This window comes from Mizuhopecten yessoensis, unplaced genomic scaffold (genome assembly GCF_002113885.1).
Source record: "Mizuhopecten yessoensis strain PY_sf001 unplaced genomic scaffold, ASM211388v2 scaffold1471, whole genome shotgun sequence".
NCBI classification, from domain to species: Eukaryota; Metazoa; Mollusca; class Bivalvia; order Pectinida; family Pectinidae; genus Mizuhopecten; species Mizuhopecten yessoensis.
This window is the reverse complement of record NW_018404063.1, coordinates 245635-264972: the sequence shown is the minus strand read 5'-3', so window position 1 is coordinate 264972 and position 19338 is coordinate 245635. Positions and strand designations below refer to the sequence as shown.

The window sequence follows — 19338 nt, the reverse complement described above, 5'->3', positions numbered from 1 at the left end:
CCCACCACCACTCTACACCCCCACCTCTCTACACCCCAACACTCTACACCCCCACCACCACTCTACACCCCCACCACTCTACACCCTCAAGAAAACTGGGTACTTACCCTTGTGTTTGTATGGAGTTATATTTCGCTAGTGTGGCTTTCAACATAATTTTAGAGGTAGTGCTGCCGCCTCTGCACCCCAGCACTCTTAAGGCCCCAACCTAACACACCCAGGTACCTAACCCTTTGTGTTGGTGGAGTTTGAACCACATTCTCTTAAATGAAGCATCTTTCCTTCTTATAACTGTCTACTTTTGTTAAGTTACATGTCTCAGGGGTGACATTTTTGCTACATTCCTTACCTGGCTTGGGGATAAAAGTGAAATACAAACACAACAAATTTGTTGTCCATATGATAGAATGTTAGTAAAGATTATTCAAAGTTAATGATGTTATGAGAAATTTAAACCCCAGGATCATTGCAATTACCGTACATAAAGATTTAATAAGATCTAATCTAATATTAAAGGTTTTGTGCAAAAAATCAACACCACAATATTGAAATTCAAGCACTATAAAAAGCAATGGCTTGGATCTTTTGTTTTGTTTCTGTTTCTCTAGTCATCCCACGTAAATGACCAGGAGGGAGCGAGTGCTGCGAGTTTCGACACAATGCCGCAGTCGTCGTTGGAGGACATGGTCCAGGGACAAGGTGCTGCCACCTATCTGGCCAGCTACGACGAGACCGCACTGTGCTCAACCACGTTCCGTATCCTAAAGAGTATGGTACAGGGCTGGGTCAAGGACGTGACGATGTACGGAAATGTGTTCGCAGACAACCAGATCATACACTTCTACAGGTAATACCATGGTGTCGGACAATTAACCCTTTCACCACTGTAGACCAAAATGGACTTATCCAGATCAATGCATGGTTGAGTCTATTAAAGTTACATAGCGGTGAAAGGGTTGAGCATTGAATTGCTTTCAGTTGGCATTCATAGGCAATATGAATGCCTTTGTCCAGTTGGCATTCATATTGCCTATGAATGCCAACTGAAAGCAGTTCAATACTTATATTTACCAGTTTTGAAATCTGTTCATCTCATGAAAAATTCAGTCACACCTATTATCGTTCACCATTTAGTTCAAATAATGTATGTATCATGTATGCTTGTTCAACAGATAGAACAGCCATCACCCAGGGAGGGTCAGTGGTATCCAACGTAACAATTATTATGTCACGATAATGATGACGTCAACAATCGGTCCATGGCATTCATAGGCTATATGAGTGCCAACATAATTTGGTAAGGTTATATAGTGGCAATGCTATATGATGGTAAACACTAGGTGATAAACTACATGGGTATCACAGCCTCAAAGTCCAAGGATTCCTTTCTTGGTACTCATATCTCTCATCACTCCTGGAATATGTCATGACAAAACCAAGGGCTCTTTAAAGGACATTCTAATTCATTTGAGATGTAAAACGGCATTTAATTGGTCAATCAAAATAATTTGCGTCGGTATAACCACGATATACAGTCCGCAAATGTCTCATTTGCATATGAAGCCCAGATGGCGATTGTTAATGATGTTGATGACCCCGACTGACCCTGACACATCATGAAATTGATTATTCATGATGTCGGGAACAATAGCGTGACCCGAAATGTCAATGTAATTCCACCTCACTTTGAATATTCCTGACGTCGCCAATCCACGGCAGAGTGACCAAGAATTTAAGGAAAACGCTCAAACTATCTTAAAATCGTCGTTTCTTTTCATGGTTTTGGCTGAATGGGGATAAGCCTATTGTATTTTGAAATTTGCAGCGGTATATCGTGATTATACTGTCACAAATATCAAAATACTGTAGGGTTATCCCCTAAACAATACAAGTTGACAAGTCTGATGTCTTTTGTGATGATCAAAGGAATCACACAGCGTAACGTTAAAATGGAGTTTGGTTGCAGCTCGTCCCTAATCGTCAAAGGACAGGTATCAGCCTATTGAGTTGTCAGGTGTTTATACCTTAAATCAATCAATCAGCCTTCCGTGAGCCTTTGATTTTATCATGACATATACCAGGGGTGCAGAAAAGATATGGTTATCAAAGTGGAACCCTCGTATTTCAAGGATGAGGCGAGTTCTGAAAGTTAGAAATAAAGGAAAAACATTAGGAGGCACAGTAGTCGAGTGGTAGGATGTCAGGCTCGTGACCGAAGGGTTGCGGGTTCGAGTCACGGCATGGCACTGTGTTGTATCTTTGAGCAAGAGCACTTTATTCCACTTGTTCCAATCTACTCAGCTGTAAATGGGTATGTGGTTGGGCAGTGCTAATACTATTACTACATGTATATTATTCTGTACGTGTATTTGTATCTTTCCCCTTTTGATACACAAGAGAAAAAATCATTGCGATATAGTAGAGAATAGGAAGCAGAGCAAGCCACCCAATCTGAAAAATACACCAGACAAATCAGGAGATGCGACCAGCCCTTCAAGGCTCGAAACTTAAAATTGCTGGGATTACTCTACCATATCCACGTTACACTAATCTGCTGACCCTGCCAAATTATATATATTAATAAAATTCAATATGACCATCGCGCTGGAATGGCGGCTAAAAAAATGACCCACGTACCCCGATACACTTACATGTATTGCACATCCTACATATAGCGCCAATCCGATTGGCTGAGCACACTGGGTAACATCTGTATCGAACCCCGATAAGACAAGTAATTTCCGCTATTCTCTGAACCGCGGGAATATATTATTATTGATAGCAGCGATTCACTGGAGCTCAGCTGTGTTACAGATATAATTTCACTATAGATTTTTACTCTGTTGTCTATATTCCACTATAGATGTTTACTCTGTTGTCTATACTCCACTATAGATGTTTACTCTGTTGTCTATACTCCACTATAGATGTTTACTCTGTTGTCTATATTTCACTATAGATGTGTACTCTGTTGTCTATACTCCACTATAGATGTTTACTCTGTTGTCTATACTCCACTATAGATGTTTACTCTGTTGTCTGTAGGTGGCTGCGATCCACCGGAGCTCAGCTCTACGATCCAGCACTGAGAAGGACTCTGCACAACATGATGAAAAAAGTCTTCATGCAGGTAATATCACAAAATGTTGACATATTGAATATTTATAGTGTTTGTAAACGCATTTTTAGCTCACCTGGTACACACTTAGTGCCGGTGAGCTTATTCCACTGTGCTATTTCTCTGTGCTCTGTGATCTTCTTAACCCTTTCACCACTGCAGACCAAAATAGATTCATCTGGATCAATGCATGGTAGAGTCTACCAAAGTTACATAGGGGTGAAAGGGTTGATATTTTATCTTACCAATTACAAGTTTCTTAAATTGTCAATTATGTATTCACGAAATTGGAGGATTTGAACCCTTGTGTGTAAGTCTGGAAAAATTATTTACTTGGTTTTTTGGCCCGCACGCATTTCATTTTAGGGCACCGCATTTCCGATTTTATTGGGAAGTAATAAAAAAAAAATCCTGAAAGCGCCAGCTGCCGTCTTTAAAAAAATCCGGAAAATTGGTCCGCATGTGGCTTTTACTCGTTGGTCACCCAAGTCCCGAAAACGTTTGAATGAAGATTAGGACAGGCAAGCGTTAAAATGATTATGACTTATTAGTCTAGTGTACAAATGGCACTCATTTCAGTACAAATAAGGAATGGGGGGGTTCGTGATTTTCGCCTGGAACATTGTAGGGGATTTTCGGAGGCTTGCTCTATGACGGGTCTCTACACAACTAGACAAGGTAATGCCCACAATGAACGTTTTACAAACTACACAATAAAAAAAAATCGCCCTTATCTCATTTTTGCCATGTAAAATGAGGGGAAAAAATACCTCCCTGCCGCATCTCTTTTGAAAAAATAAATCGCCTGAGAACCAAGTGATTTTTTTTTTTTGGCCTAATCAAAAAAAAATAGGCTTTACTTAATAAGTTATTTTTGAGGAAAAATTAGTTGTTTTGTCCATAATTCTAATCAAGTCTTCCAAAACCTTTTACAGTTGATAGCAGAATTCAAACGCCTTGGATCAACGATAGTGTACGCCAACTTTAATCGAATTGTTCTGTGTACAAAGAAGCGCCGCCTGGTGGATGCTCTATCCTACGTGGAGTATATCACCAACAGCATAAAGTCCCGAGAGTTATTCCACTTGGTTGAACTCTCCTATGAGCAGTGCTGGGAGTACTCTATTTGGTTGGATCCAGTAAGTATACAAATAATCATTAAAGTTTGAGACTAAGGTTACATTTGCTTATCCCGGTTGAAACTGTACAGGTGGCGCAGAAATATTCCACGATAAACGAACACACTTGTACCAGTCTATAAGCAGAGCTAAAAATGCACAGTTTCGGAGAACAAATAATGATATATCAAGAATATTATGCCCTTCTGTCATTCGTCCACTGAATTACATCACATATCTTAAAAACTACATGTGGCTTGACATTGTTTTAGAAAGAAATAACACAAACAAGCAATAGTCAGCATTTTAGTTTCAGTCAGGTATGTCTGGACCCCTCAATCTACACATGTCGAATATTCCTGAGGTCAGCCTCGGTTCAGATACGTTTTCTTTACAGGTTTAATCGTTTCAACTGGTTGAACCGGATACGCGAAAGTGGCCTTATTTACCAATTTTATCATGCAGTTGTTGGTTGTACAGGGTTAAAGTCCTATCAACAACTAATGTCATTTAACTCATTCACCCCTGAAAACACATTTGAACTCTTCCAATTCATGCCCTTCAAAGGTTGGAATAGTTCATGGTGACATTTCAGGGGGAATGAGTTCAGTACGTTTATCATGTAGAAAAAGTTGTTTTGTTTTAAGGTCAATGTCACTTACGTTTAGATAAAAATATTTCATCATCACTCTAGAAGGCTCATTTATTATTGAAATATAGCTATTCCATAATTTATCATGTGGGGGAGGTGGGAGGCACCCATATTATTATACAATGGGGNGGGGGGTGTAACCATTACTGATAATCACTTCTAATATTTGATGGATGGTGAGTCTCTGAAAAGGTGCCTCCCACCCCTCTCATTATGGTTATTTATGGAAAAGCCCAAATGTCCTTCGTTATTGTAAATGATGTGATAATTCTTTGTAAAATTATTTTTGATAAAATATAGACCTGTAGACTATGTATTTAGTACATTTTCGAAGAGTTATCTCCCTTAGACTGCTGACCCCGCCGTCATGACAAAAATGTTAATGATTGGGGAAGGCTGTTTAATTGGGTAGATAGACCAGACTAATCACTAGGCTGATACCTGTCCTTTGAAGATTACAGAAGAGCTTCCTCTAAGTTCAAATGTTGAGTTTACTTTTACACTATCACATGATTCCTTTGATCTTCATCAAGGACATCCGAGTAGTCGACTTTTATGATCAGCAGGGTGTCGCCTAAAGTGTCTTTGATTTTGTCATAACTAGAGCTGTCACGATACACATTACCCGCAATTTGATATGTGTCTCGTTTTGTACAACGATTTGATTATTTCGATTGGATAAAATACAAACAAATTGAGAGATTCCTGGGTTTAAATTCCCTTTCAATGTTCCCAGGCAGGTCTTCAAACGTTCTTCCAATTTTATGCGGTGAACTCTGCTTAGATGTGTCACCATGTTTGTTGTTTGGTCTGATTTATAGTCTCGCACACACAGACATATCCGGCAAACAGTTTATGTTCTGAAGACTCTGCTGTCAATACATGAAACCCTGTAGTGTTTCCAAAAAAGTTTGCCAGAGCATCACAGATTTTCATTTCTTTACCAATTCGTTATGAATGCTTTGTGAAAACTGCATCCTCACTGCTGATTGGTTGTATGTTAAGAGATCAGCCAATAAAATTGAACATCTTACGGATGTTTTGGTTGAATCCGCATATACTAATATTCAGATCATGACATATCGAAAATCGTGAAACAAATATAAATAATCGTGGTACAAGTGCATCGTGGTGAATCATGATGCCTCTAGTCATAACATATTCTAACCCTTTCACCCCTACGTAACTTCAGTAGACTCTACCATGCATTGATATGGATGAATCCATTATGGTTTGCATTGGTGAAAGGGTTAAGGGTGTAAAGGGGATTTGTATAACAAGACGAGCGAGACGACAACCCTTGGATTTCAGAGATGTCTATATTGTAGACCATCGTAAGGGAGATTTATGACACTGTCTTCATTTCACACCTTACCTGCTTGAAAGGACTTTAAACCTTTCACCCCTTTGACACTTGAGTAGACTCTACCATGCATTGATATGGATGAGTCCATTATGGTCTACAGCAGTGAAAGGGTTATCACACTAGTTCCCATTGTAGTTTAAACTATGATTCTCTCCACAGGCTAATTACGGGGGAGTGAAGGGAAGACTGCCATCGGCTGCAACGACGGACAGTTCCCAACCCGACCCCGACCGAGAGGCGGAACAAGATAGTGAGGATGAGGAGCCAAAACAGGCGGAGGAGGAGGAGCTTAATAAGTCAGATGAGGGGGAGGAGGTTTGTGTATTTATCTTATTTACGAAAAGATCTACTGTATACTGCTTTCAGTTCGTTCGTATACAGCTTAACAGCAATATCCACATTTTGATTCCCTATACTTCGATGAAACTTAAGCGTGTACAAACGTGCTTAAATATCATATGATTTTGATGAAACTTCTAACCATGTACAATTAACAAAGACTAAGGCGAAGTCTGTGCATAATTAATATGTATATTAAGCTTCGATAAGTTTCCAGTTTCTGCACAGTAGTTTGATATGACCGGATTCTGATCGAACTTGTTAAGTTTATATGTTATATTAGTAAAGGCTACGTTCAAAGTTGAGATAGAATTATGCATAATAAGTTAGCTTACTGCACCCCTGATTTGTTGACATTTTCTGCACAACACAATAAATGAATCAAATATGACTTAATTTTTGTGTTTGAAAATTAATTTCTTTCAAAATTTTCGGTTTCAGCCAGAGATTGAGATGAATTGGAATATCATGCATTTCCTACCGGAAGCTGGAGCGTGTCAGACAAACTTTAATGTAAGATCATTCACAGAATAGGTAAACAGTGGGTGGTTTTGTGTTTTGTGACCCTTAAATAACAAAGTCATTTATGTCACGTATTTGAAGGTAAAATTTTATCTGAACTATGTCAGATTTGTTGTCATAAGATCTGTACAAAGGCCCCTTTCGTGAATACGATTCAACCGTTTTGTCCGTTTTAAATGCAACATTTCGGGTTTAAATCCTGGCGGACATGTAAAGGATTACACAGGCCTTGCAAGGCTTTATCAAGGCTCGCCTGAAAGCAGCATCAGGTTACTACTTTTATACTGGGTCCGACCTTATTTCATAAACGAACAAGTCTGGTTCAACCAGTTCAACCATTTGGATCGCGATATGATATTGGTCAGGATGAAAAAAGATATTACAATAAGCTTTACCAAAGATAAACACTTTTCACTTTTCTTTGTTGTTCTTGGTGTAAGTCCATCTAAACTTGAAGGAAAATGGAACAAATATTAAAAAAAAATAACCTTGTCAGACGAGCATTCTTTCGAAATGACCTGTGATTTTGGGTACTGTACTTCTCCTAGCTTCGAGTAAGTAAATATGTATTTCCTGTGTGGGAAATGGAGGATCTTGTATGAGTGTGTGTGTCATATTTAATTTATTGAAAGAGTTCAATAAATTGATATGACTGGAGCGAACTTGCCAACTTCTTGAAATTTCCATGAGAGAGATTCTTCTTGCTCAAAATCAATCCATAAATAAAATGTGTATGTACCCCCTAGAGAGAACTAGAGATTTATAGAAACTTTCTATAAATCTCTAGTTCTAGATAGGGTGCTCTATCCAATGTTGTATGTTGATATTTTCCATTACAGATGATAGTGGCGGGTTACATACTGTCGGTGTATACGAACGTGATGGAGGAACACCAGCGACTCACGCCAGGGAACACGCCGGTCAAACGTCGCCACAACTCCCAGTCACAGTCACAGCAGGTCAGTCATGTAACTGGTCAACGCATCGTCAACCTCACAGTCACCGCAGGTCAGTCATGTAACTGGTCAGCGCATAGTCAAACTCACAGTGGCAGCATGTCAGTCATGTAACTGGTCAACGTATAGTCAAACTCACAGTCACAGTAACAGCAGGTCAGTTTTTGTAACTGGTCAAACTCACAGAGACAGCAGGTCAGTCATGTAACTGGTCCACGCATAGTCAAACTCACAGTGACAGCATGTCAGTCATGTAACTGGTCAACGTATAGTCAAACTCACAGTCACAGTCGCAGCAGGTCAGTCATGTAACTGGCCAACACATAGTCAAACTCACAGTCACAGCAGGTCAGTCATGTAACTGGTCAACGCATAGTCAAACTCACAGTCACAGTCACAGCAGGTCAGTTTTTGTAACTGGTCAAACTCACAGTGACAGCAGGTCAGTCATGTAACTGGTCAACGCATAGTCAAACTCACAGTGACAGCATGTCAGTCATGTAACTGGTCAACGCATAGTCAAACTCACAGACACAGCAGGTCAGTCATGTAACTGGTCAACGCATAGTCAAACTCCTAATCACAGTCACAGACATTGCTTCAGTTAGTTGAAGTTGGTCATTAACGGTAGATAGATAGATAAATATATCGTGTGACCATATATCGCGATATTTTGAATACGTTAAAATACACAATACTTTTTGGGAGGTCACAAATTTAGTCCACTCATATTCGTTCCCACATGGCGAGTGACAGCTCCAGCTCTGCATGCATGTCAAAAGACGTGAATTGTGTGAAACTTTAAAGTCAAGTCCATTTTGGACCAAGTCTCTTTCCAGTTGTAATTTTGCCATCAAAAATTTGCAACATATCTTTTCACTTTGCTTCTACTGTTACTGTGATATGTATTGTATCGTGATACGTATCATATGGTCATGTAAATGTATCGTTGCAGCCCTAGATTACTTACCTACAAATTCTCAAGTCGACCCCATCTCCCATAATATTAATTTTGGAACGGCCCTTGTTGAATTTGCCAGGTGAGCCCCATGGGCCTTAAGTTTTACAAGACCATTATTAGAGCCTGGCATGGGCCCTAATGACCTGTCAGTGTTCTAACATTCATGTTACTTATGTATCTATCTCATTTGTGACTCATTGTTTCCGTCTGTTTGATTGGCCACAGAAACCTCTGGATACGAGTGCGACCCCGGCCACTGTGACATTTTCTCAGGAACTGATAGCTGGCGAACTTGCTCAGCAGATGTTTGCGTAAGTCCATATCAATTTACAAAGAGAAACTATGTCTTGGCAGATAGTCTTGCCAGTAATCAGAACTACTGCAGTGGTTGGTGTTTTCTAAGGGTTTCTAATATTCTTGATATTCGCCGGAAACATTTTTTCTGCAATAAACACCTGCAAAATAAAAAGGAAATTAATCCATTCTTACCACAACACTGTGTGCCAAGACCGCTGGAACTGAAATCGGCGAGCAATTAATCCAGCGAAATTGATCAATTTTCAGCAAGTAAACAATATTTTGGAACCATGAAAAGAAAAAGAAAACAGTACCCTTACCTTGGCACCTCTCCAACCTTACCTATATTACTCTATCATCCAGTATTACGCAGAAAATTCAGAAGAAGCTGGCTGGAAACACAAACAATGCTGCCATAGAGTTCCCTCAGAGACCTGGCTCTCACCTGCTGCTGAAAAACCCGGCCCTGGAGTTCGTCAAGTGTGTCTGTCAGGTAAGGCTTTGACACTTAAATACATGACAGTTACTTTCTGGAAGAACAACTTTGTTAATTCACAACTAAGTCTAGAGAACCTGATTTTTTTTAAAAATAAATAAATTGCCGAAGGAGGCTTCATGAAGTTTCTTATCTGTTGCTCTACCCATATGACATTTTTTTAAGACTTTGCTTTTAGTTCGAATTGTCAAATATTGAAAGTTTCTAGTCAAGATACATTGTATACTAACCGGTAGGTGGAAACATCTTGAGGAGTAGTACTATGTCAGTACGTGAAATAGGGCAGGTATGACCTATATTGTTCAATTCACTTACTTGGGTTAGGCTTTGCCCTAAGCTCCGATTTCTTCATCCTCGATACTCCAGGGGTTACGCTCACCTTTGCTCTCTACACCCCTGGAATATGTCATAGCAAAATTGAAGGCACATGGCTAGCTATTTGATTGGTTGGTCTGGGGTAAAAATATAAATTTGAAGATTACAGCAGTGTGACACCTGACTTCAAATCTAGTCAATTTAACTGTTATGCAACCGAGATTCTTTTGATGTACATCAAATCCAAAGGATGACGCACACTGAGCCATCAATTTGCTATGACATTTTCCAGGGATGCAGATAACGTAAGTGAGGGTAACCCCTGGAGTATCGAGGATGAAATTTCTTCGGTAAAATATTTTTCACAAGGTCAATAAATTTAGTGAACTTTGCCAAAAAAACATTCTTTATCGGGACGTTCTTAAACTTCAAATTGCCACATAATTGCTAGATAGCACTAGTCTTGTAGATCAGAGCTGTATAAGGATAATACAGATACAGTTATTCCAAACTTCTGCTTGACCTTGACCTTTATTTGACCTTGACCCCCAGGTGTTGGCCTTGGACAGTAATATCACCCTACAGATCTCCAAGCTGAAGCGAGACCTTCTCAAGCTGATTGGAGTAGGCGAGTTCTCCAGTGATGCCAAGTTCCTTGATCCTTGTTTGTCCTATGTCCTTCCGGAGGTCATATGCAAATCGTGTAACCATGTCCGTGACCTTGACCTCTGCAGAGATCCCTACCTCAATCACAATGACTCCAAGTAAGCTAGCATGAAATGGAAGGGGTTATACTGGTACAAAATATTATCAGAAAATAATATTAACTCATTCACCCCTGAAATTTCATAACGAACTATTCCAACCATTTAATTATTGAATTAGAATAGAAGAGTTCAAATGTGTCTTCAGGGGTAAAAAAGTAAATTGTTTACCCATGTTTGCATGTTTGTTTCATCTCGATCCATGGTGATCCATCAATTCATTTTGTCCCGACTCGACCATTTTGATTTCATCAAGGTATGAACAAGGTAAAGTGTGAGAATACCATGATTGAGTTCATATTCCAGGGTCCCAAGGTCAATGCCAAGGTCACTGTTGCTATTCATATGTCAACCATTACCATTTTGTCAACAGATTCATTGTCATCAGGGGAAAGCAGGCACCACTGTAGACCATAATGGACTCATCCAGATCAATGCATGGTAGAGACTACTAAAGTTACATAGGGGTGAAAGGGTTAGAACTGTAAACACAAAATACATTTTTTGGGGTAGTTTGAAAATAAACATAAACTGTTTACTGCTACATGAGTGAAATATTTTTTCACGAAGGTCAGAACGCAGATTTCTCTCACTTTTACGTTGTTTTTTTCCCTTGACAGTGCGGCGTGGTCGTGTGTACAGTGTAAGGCAGCCTATGACATGACAGAGATGGAACAGTGCCTCATCGACTCCATCAACCGCAAGTCAATGGCTTATGTACTGCAGGACCTGAAATGTGTCAAATGTCAGGGGGTGAGTCTGGGAGTCGAGGGAGGGGCGAGGGTGTCCATGTACTGCAGGACCTGAAATGTGTCAAATGTCAGGGGGTGAGTCTGGGAGTCGAGGGAGGGGCGGGGGTGTCCATGTACTGCAGGACCTGAAATGTGTCAAATGTCAGGGGGTGAGTCTGGGAGTCGAGGGAGGGGCGAGGGTGTCCATGTACTGCAGGACCTGAAATGTGTCAAATGTCAGGGGGTGAGTCTGGGAGTCGAGGGAGGGGCGGGGGTGTCCATGTACTGCAGGACCTGAAATGTGTCAAATGTCAGGGGGTGAGTCTGGGAGTCGAGGGAGGGGCGGGGGTGTCCATGTACTGCAGGACCTGAAATGTGTCAAATGTCAGGGGGTGAGTCTGGGAGTCGAGGAAGGGGCGGGGGTGTCCATGTANCTCGGGGTCAAATGTCAACTTTGGTTAAAAGCTTTAACAATCTCCTTCTCAAGTTCCATTAGGCCAAGGGTCATGATATTTAGCCAGTAGGTACCTGGGATGGAGTGCTATAAAGTTTCCTCATTAAAATTACCTTGACCTACTTTCAAGGTCACAGGGGTCAAATATGTTAAAAACTTCAAACAACAATATCCTAAGAACCATTTGGACTAGTCATGATACTTAGGTTTGTTATGTTGACCAGCTGTGTGAATTGTTTTCTTCATTACAGTAATGAGGTCAAAGGTCAACTTTAAGTGCAAATCGGGATTCAAATGTCAACTTTGGTTAAAAGCTTTAAAATTTAAAATTTAAGTTTTAAACAACAATATCTTCAGAACCATCAGAACTGTTTAAGAGATGTTAAAATGTCTTGTGTTTTAGTTACCAAATGGTCTTAAGCTACCTAAATGTCAGTTTCACGTAACAAAAGAAACAGGTGAGCGATACAGGCCCTCTGGGCCTCTTGTTGTGTTGCCCAGGTGATATTTAGCTAACTTTCGCCATATGTAGCTCAATATTCCGTTGGTTTTTGTGTTGCCAAGGTGATATTTACCTAACTTTCGCCATATGTAGCTCAATATTCCGTTGGTTTTTATGTTGCCCAGGTGATATTTACCGAACTTTCGCCAAACATACCTCAATATTTGTTTGTTTTTGTGTTGCCCGGGTGATATTTACCAAACTTTCGCCATACATAGCTCAATATTCTGTTGGTTTTTATGTTGCCCAGGTGATATTTACCTAACTTTCACCATACATAGCTTAATATTTGTTTGTTTTTGTGTTGCCCAGGTGATATTTACCTAACTTTCACCATACATAGCTCAATATTTGTTTGTTTTTGTGTTGCCCAGGTGAAAGAGAGTAACATGATGAAGTACTGTAAGTGTGCCGGAGACTTTACAACCACAGCTGCACTTAAGGACTTCGAGAAGAGGCTCTGTACATTCAGAGGCATCGCCAGGTAAGCATACACCATCCTTTGACTATCTGTCCTCAATTACCTTGTAATTAAAAACCTATCTTCAATGACCTAGTGTTCAAATAAATGTACATCATGGCCTTGGTTACGAAAACAAACTATCTAAAAAAGAATGAAGATTTTTATCTTTGAGTATGAGTTACTGGGAAATCAGAAATGTTCATGGGGCACAATTGTCTTATTTTCCCGGAAAAAAAAACCATTTCATGGATTCGTGGATTAAGAGTACCTACTCGAATGGAGAATTACTTTATGTCAAACTTTTAACTACTTATAAAATAAATAAAAAAAAAACAATGAAAATTAGTGTTTAAAAGTAAGTTAAATGGAATAGGGCTATTAGTTGGGATGGGGGAACAGTAATACCCATTTCCTTCATGTTTTGCCCCATTGCATCCCAATTCATTGTCATGACTCTACCGACTTCATTATTTAACAGATTTCATCAAAGTGTATACAAAAAGTCAAGTATAAGAATATCTCAGATGATTTTGTATTTTAGGGTCAAAAGGTCATTGCCAAGATCACTGTTGCTATGTATAGGTCAACTACAGGGCCAAAGAAACATTCACATTGTAACATGAAACACTTTATTCAGGCCTTGTAGCCTACAACTGACAAATTGTGTATGTGGGTACATCCTGGGATTACGGATTCTCACATACCTTAATCAGGTCATGTCGTGTACTATCTACAGGGTTATTGCCCTTCATTACTGTAAATAATTTTGTTTCCGGAATAAATATTTGTCGCTCAAATTTGCCAGATTTTGTATAGAAGTACCTCTGTCGATGTTTTACACTAAAATTGTGTTCTGTACCCAACTATAAGCAGAGTTAAAGCCCTTAGTACATTTTCGATACTGAAGTTTTGTCTGGATATGGGGGTCTATTGATATTTTGCCTTGTTGCAACTGATGATACCCCATTGAATGTATTTGGTGTTTCAATATCTTGCCTTGTGAAAATACTGTATACCGAGAAAATTTTCGATGCAATTTTATTTTTCGCCTTTTCCCCCCTGCTACCGAGCTGGGTTCCATACAGAACGTTATAAAACCCTCCGTAATAAGGATGAATTGATCATGACAACAAATAGCGGTACACAGGTAATGGCGAATATTTGACTTGATGGAACATTTCCCGGTATACAGTAGTTTTGCTCCGGTTATGCAAGACACATCGGTTCACTATAACACTGCTTTCTACTTCACAGTCATTATAACATGGTAGTACTGATGGAGACAGTGGACTGGATCATCAAGATGAACCCAAATATAGCCAGCTGAGGCGGCAAGGGAGATAACACCTTTACTCAAAAACATTGGTCTTCAAGGAAGATAACTCAAAAAACATGGGCTGAGGTGGCAAGGGAGATATCATCTTTACTCAAAAAACATGGTCTTCAAGGAAGATAACTCAAAAAACATGGGCTGAGGTGGCAAGGGAGATATCATCTTTACTCAAAAAACATGGTCTTCAAGGAAGATAACTCAAAAAACATGGGCTGAGGTGGCAAGGGAGATATCATCTTTACTCAAAAAACATGGTCTTCAAGGAAGATAACTCAAAAAACATGGGCTGAGGTGGCAAGGGAGATATCATCTTTACTCAAAAAACATGGTCTTCAAGGAAGATAACTCAAAAAACATGGGCTGAGGTGGCAAGGGAGATATCATCTTTACTCAAAAAACATGGTCTTCAAGGAAGATAACTCAAAAAACATGGGCTGAGGTGGCAAGGGAGATACCATCTTTACTCAAAAAACATGGGTTGAGGTGACAAGGGAGATAACATCTTTACTCAAAAAACATGGTCTTCAAGGACGATAACTCAAAAATCAGGGGCTGAGGTGACAAGAGATAACATCTTTACTCAAAAAACATGGTCTTCAAAGACGATAACTCAAAAATCAGGGGCTGAGGTGACAAGGGAGATAACATCTTTACTCAAAAAACATTGGTCTTCAAGGACGATAACTCAAAAATCAGGGGCTGAGGTGGCAAAAGAAACCACTTGGGAAACTGGGCCAAGTAGGCAAGGGAGATAATACCTTACTCGGAAAGCATTTGACTTGAAGGAAGATGATTAAAAAGAACATGGGCCATGGTGGCAACTAACTTCGGAAATCTTAACCCATGCAAAGTGGGCTCTGTGGAGTGATAATTTCACTCAGGAAACCTTACTTGAGTATTGCAGTCTAGCTTTCAAGGAATATAACTTCCCTTGAAAAACAGTTACCAGGGTATAGCAAGTCGAGGAGGCAAGGGAGATAACTTACAAAACAGAAGATTTCACTCGGAATTTTACTATAGTGGTCTTGTGTTAGAAGTCAGTTTAGCTAAGAAAGTATGAATCCAAAAACAACCCATTCCGAGACGAGAATTCAGATCTGCATTCTGAGGATATTAATCAAATCTGTTACCTTTAACTGAGCAAGATCAGCTTATCTCGGTCGAGGGCTAAGATTCTGCAACATTTTTTTTCTCACACGTTTTAATTCAAAAATTTCAATTCAATTTCATTCAAGTCTACAAGTATCCAGTATTGGGCTGCAAATAAATATAACGGCAAAACATAATTATTTTATGCAGATTGCCAATTTCGAGCCGTTAGCACACGGATGAAAACATCACTTTGTGAAAATTCAGCGAAATGTCGTGTAAAGGTGCCAGAAAGATAAAATGAGGTAGAAAAATCTAGCACAGGGTATCCTGTGAGATATCCCTGTTTAAGGTGCATGATAAATTAACCCTTTCACCACCTTAGACCATAATGGACCAATCCGTATAAATGCATGGCTGAGTCTACTAAAGTTACATAGGGGTGAAAGGGTTAAGTGATCCAGCCGGTTTATTTGCTCAAATGGGGGGGGGGAATGTCATGATTAAAAGATTATACAAATTTTAACTTATTAAGGTGCAATTATAACCATAAGAGTGATGGTATGGATCTTTTGTGAATCTTTTTTTTTTACAGAATCATGCTTTACTGAAAAGTATGTTGATTAAAATACAAATTGTCCTGAATTTTTCAACAGCCAGCAAAATCACTGTAAATCCTAGAGGATAGATCGCAGTCTGTGGTTGACCTGCATGCGAGTGATTTCAGCTCTTGTAAAATATGTAAAAATAATCATTTTCGTAACTTGTGATACATGTACAATATTGATGTGCTTCCTTTGATTTTCAAAAAATAACATAAAGGAAATCAAATTTTCTACACGGTTAATTAACTCATTCACCCCTACATGTTAAAACTAGACTCGCCCAGTGTTTGATTTGGTAAGGTACCATCATGACTTTAAGAGATGAATGAGTTGTATGACGATAGAAGTGCTGCTTATTTTGTGTGTACATGTATGTAAAATAAATTAATTTTATAGATTTATGTAAATTGAATAAAATGTTGACAATTCATAAGTAAATGAAACACTGTGTTTGTGTATACTGTATAAAGTGTTTTATCTACGCTTTCTAAGTCATTTTCTATCAAATTCGGTAGTATGTGGTTGTTTTGTAAATTTTATAGATTTTATAGATTAATGTAGATTGGAAAAAAGTTCATGATTCGCAATTAAGTAAAACACTCGTTTAAGTTGTTTCTGAAAATTAGTGAGTTATTCCTGTATAAAATTCAGGAATTTAATTTATATAGATGGAAAAAAAGTTCATGGTTAGCAAGTAAATAAAAAACTTTATCACATAATGTACTGTTATCCAGTGAATATACCCATGTCATATTTGTTTGCATATTAACCCTTGTAATGTGACCTATCAGCCCTGTGATTGGATCACGCCTAGGACAAGTACATGACATCACAGTCTTACTCATTGTAGTAAAAATGGCAGCTTTTTACATTTCAAGGTTGCATAAAAATTGTCCTTTTACACGAATAAATGCCACAAATCTTGATTATGTGATAAAAAGGATCTTGCACTCGTTTTCATTTCATATGAAATGGAAACTCATGTAAGATCCTATATGTATTATATAAGTTGTTTCTGAAAATTAGTGAGTTATTCCTGTGTGAAATTCATTAATTCACACAAATTCAAATTGAAAATAAATGAGTTTTTGAATCTGTTGGTAGTATTGTATATATTGTGATAAATATACTTTAACAGAGCTTTCTCATTACAGATGTTTTAACTCGTTCACCCCTGAAATTTCATGATGATACTCTTCCAATCAAAGGTTGGAATAATTCATCATGAAATTTCAGGGGTGAATGGGTCAATAGGTATAGAAAATATTCCATGTCTTTATAATGAAAACTCAGTTATTACAGGGATCATTTTGCCTAGTTTTACAGGTGAATACAGGCTGCTAAAAAGTGCTTCTTTTTCTCAATTCATGAAGGGTAGTTGTAAAATTCAGATAGAAAAATTACTGGATGAACAATTCTGAGATTTTTTAATGTGTACCAAGCATTAGAGAAAGTTGAAAAAATCCTTCTCTGCTCAAGTTGGTTTATGATGGGGTTTGTGAAAAATTCATTATATTTTTGGAAGAAAATATTAGGTTGGGCTGGTAAAACTTCAAAATCAACCTCTAGGCTAGTAATTTATATAAAATTGTACACCCCAGTAGTGAAAAATTTCAATATTTACTAAGATATCAGGTTGGCTCGTAGAACTTTTGAAATCAACCTGTTGCTAGTAATCTATATATTGTGAACCCTAGTTTGGAGATTCTATAAAAACAGCGGCCTGATCAGGCAGATTCCTTGATTAATACATGATGGTATTTGAGCTGTGATAACAACTGGTTCCTGTCTTGAACTCATTCACCCCTGAAATTTCATAATGAACTATTCCAAACTTTGAATTGGAAGAGTTCAAATGTGTCTTCAGGGGTGAATGAGTTAAGTTGAGAACTCAAGTTGAAGTGTGAAATACTACTTCAAAATATATGTATTTCTGCCCTTTTTCCCCTTACATAAAAAGGTGAATTCAAAAGGGGGATATTGTGTGATTTGACATATTTAATTATGTACTTTTAAAACACTGGAGAGCCAAATTAAATCCTGGATGAGTTGGTTTTAAAACTTAGAGCAAAAACAATTGGCAAGGTAGAAATAAATAGTGAACAGATTTTATTTTAGTTACTTCTGTTAATATTTTCCTTTTGAAATCATGATTTCTAGCTCTACAGCATTTGTTTATTTCATAGCTAATTACTCTGTGGTGTAATTTTACCAAGGGGTTCAGCAAATTTCTGCACATGAAAACAATGAGATATGAGGATTTTTTTCTGATACATTGTACTTTCAATTTTATACAAAAAAATACAAATAAAAACCAAAAAATACAAAGCTTTGTTGTTGTGGTTTCTTTTTCGTCTTCATAGGGATTTATTTACGGTCATCATGAATTTACAGTGAGAGAGTTGGCATGTATATATTTTCATGAAAATCATCAGATCTCTGAAAATAGGAATAGTTTAGCAAATCCACTGGTTGAAAATGTTCAATTTTAGTGCCCAAAATCGGGAGTCTTCCTCAAATATAGGGAGAGTTAGCAAGTATGTGTGACAACAATAATATCTTCACAAGAAAGTGTTTACCATACTAGGATTAATAATAATTTCTACAATGAAAAAAAATAATTTGAAAAGGAGCTTTTTCAAAATCTGAAAGAGTTATTTCCCTTGTTCTACTCTGTTATCGCCCACCATGGACTTCCAATTTTCATTTCCTAATACCGTACCACTGCCAGAAAATTGCATACGCATTAGAAACTTATTTTTTCGTCATGAGTATAGCTTTGATAAATAATTTCTTGGGGAAAAAACATACCTTTCGGGACTTTTATGAAAAATAATAAATGCGAAATAACAATATAATCAACATCAGTGTTCCGAGCGTAAACATTCAGATGGCTAGCCCCGGAATCGAACCTTTGTGCTTAAGGATGTTATTTTATCACTCCAACCTATTGAGCTTCCTGGTTAACGGAAGTAATCTGGCCCAATTTTGCTACAGTTATATCAAATCAAAAACGAAATTAAGGGGAGGTTACTCTATGTATGTGCAGTGTGACAGGGATCCTTAAGTAAAAACTTCCGACAGAATGTATTTTAGTGTGGATAGCATCCATCCATCACTAGTTTCTGCAAAATAACTTACTTTATCTCATTCACCCCTGAAGACACATTTTAACTCTTCCAATTCAAAGGTTGGAAGTTGGAATAGTTAATTATGAAATTTAAGGGGTGAATAAGTTAAAAGCAAATAGGGGTAAA

The 19338-nt window shown here is 38.2% G+C and overlaps 1 protein-coding gene across 3 annotated transcripts in view; it reads left to right on the top strand.

Annotated features, from left to right (window-relative positions):
• Nucleotides 1-18410, top strand: part of LOC110462861 (DNA polymerase epsilon catalytic subunit A-like) — an 80821-nt gene extending 62411 nt beyond the window's left edge. For all 3 annotated transcript variants that reach the window (XM_021517101.1, XM_021517092.1, XM_021517109.1), the window contains 12 exons: nt 609-847; nt 3046-3130; nt 4054-4257; nt 6414-6569; nt 7035-7106; nt 7955-8074; nt 9258-9343; nt 9693-9822; nt 10693-10904; nt 11525-11657; nt 12966-13075; nt 14309-18410. In XM_021517101.1, the coding sequence (XP_021372776.1) occupies nt 609-847; nt 3046-3130; nt 4054-4257; nt 6414-6569; nt 7035-7106; nt 7955-8074; nt 9258-9343; nt 9693-9822; nt 10693-10904; nt 11525-11657; nt 12966-13075; nt 14309-14381 (1620 nt within the window). In that variant the 3' untranslated portion in view covers nt 14382-18410. The remainder of the gene's footprint in view (nt 1-608; nt 848-3045; nt 3131-4053; nt 4258-6413; nt 6570-7034; nt 7107-7954; nt 8075-9257; nt 9344-9692; nt 9823-10692; nt 10905-11524; nt 11658-12965; nt 13076-14308) is intronic.
• The last annotated feature ends 928 nt before the right edge of the window (nt 18411-19338 follow it).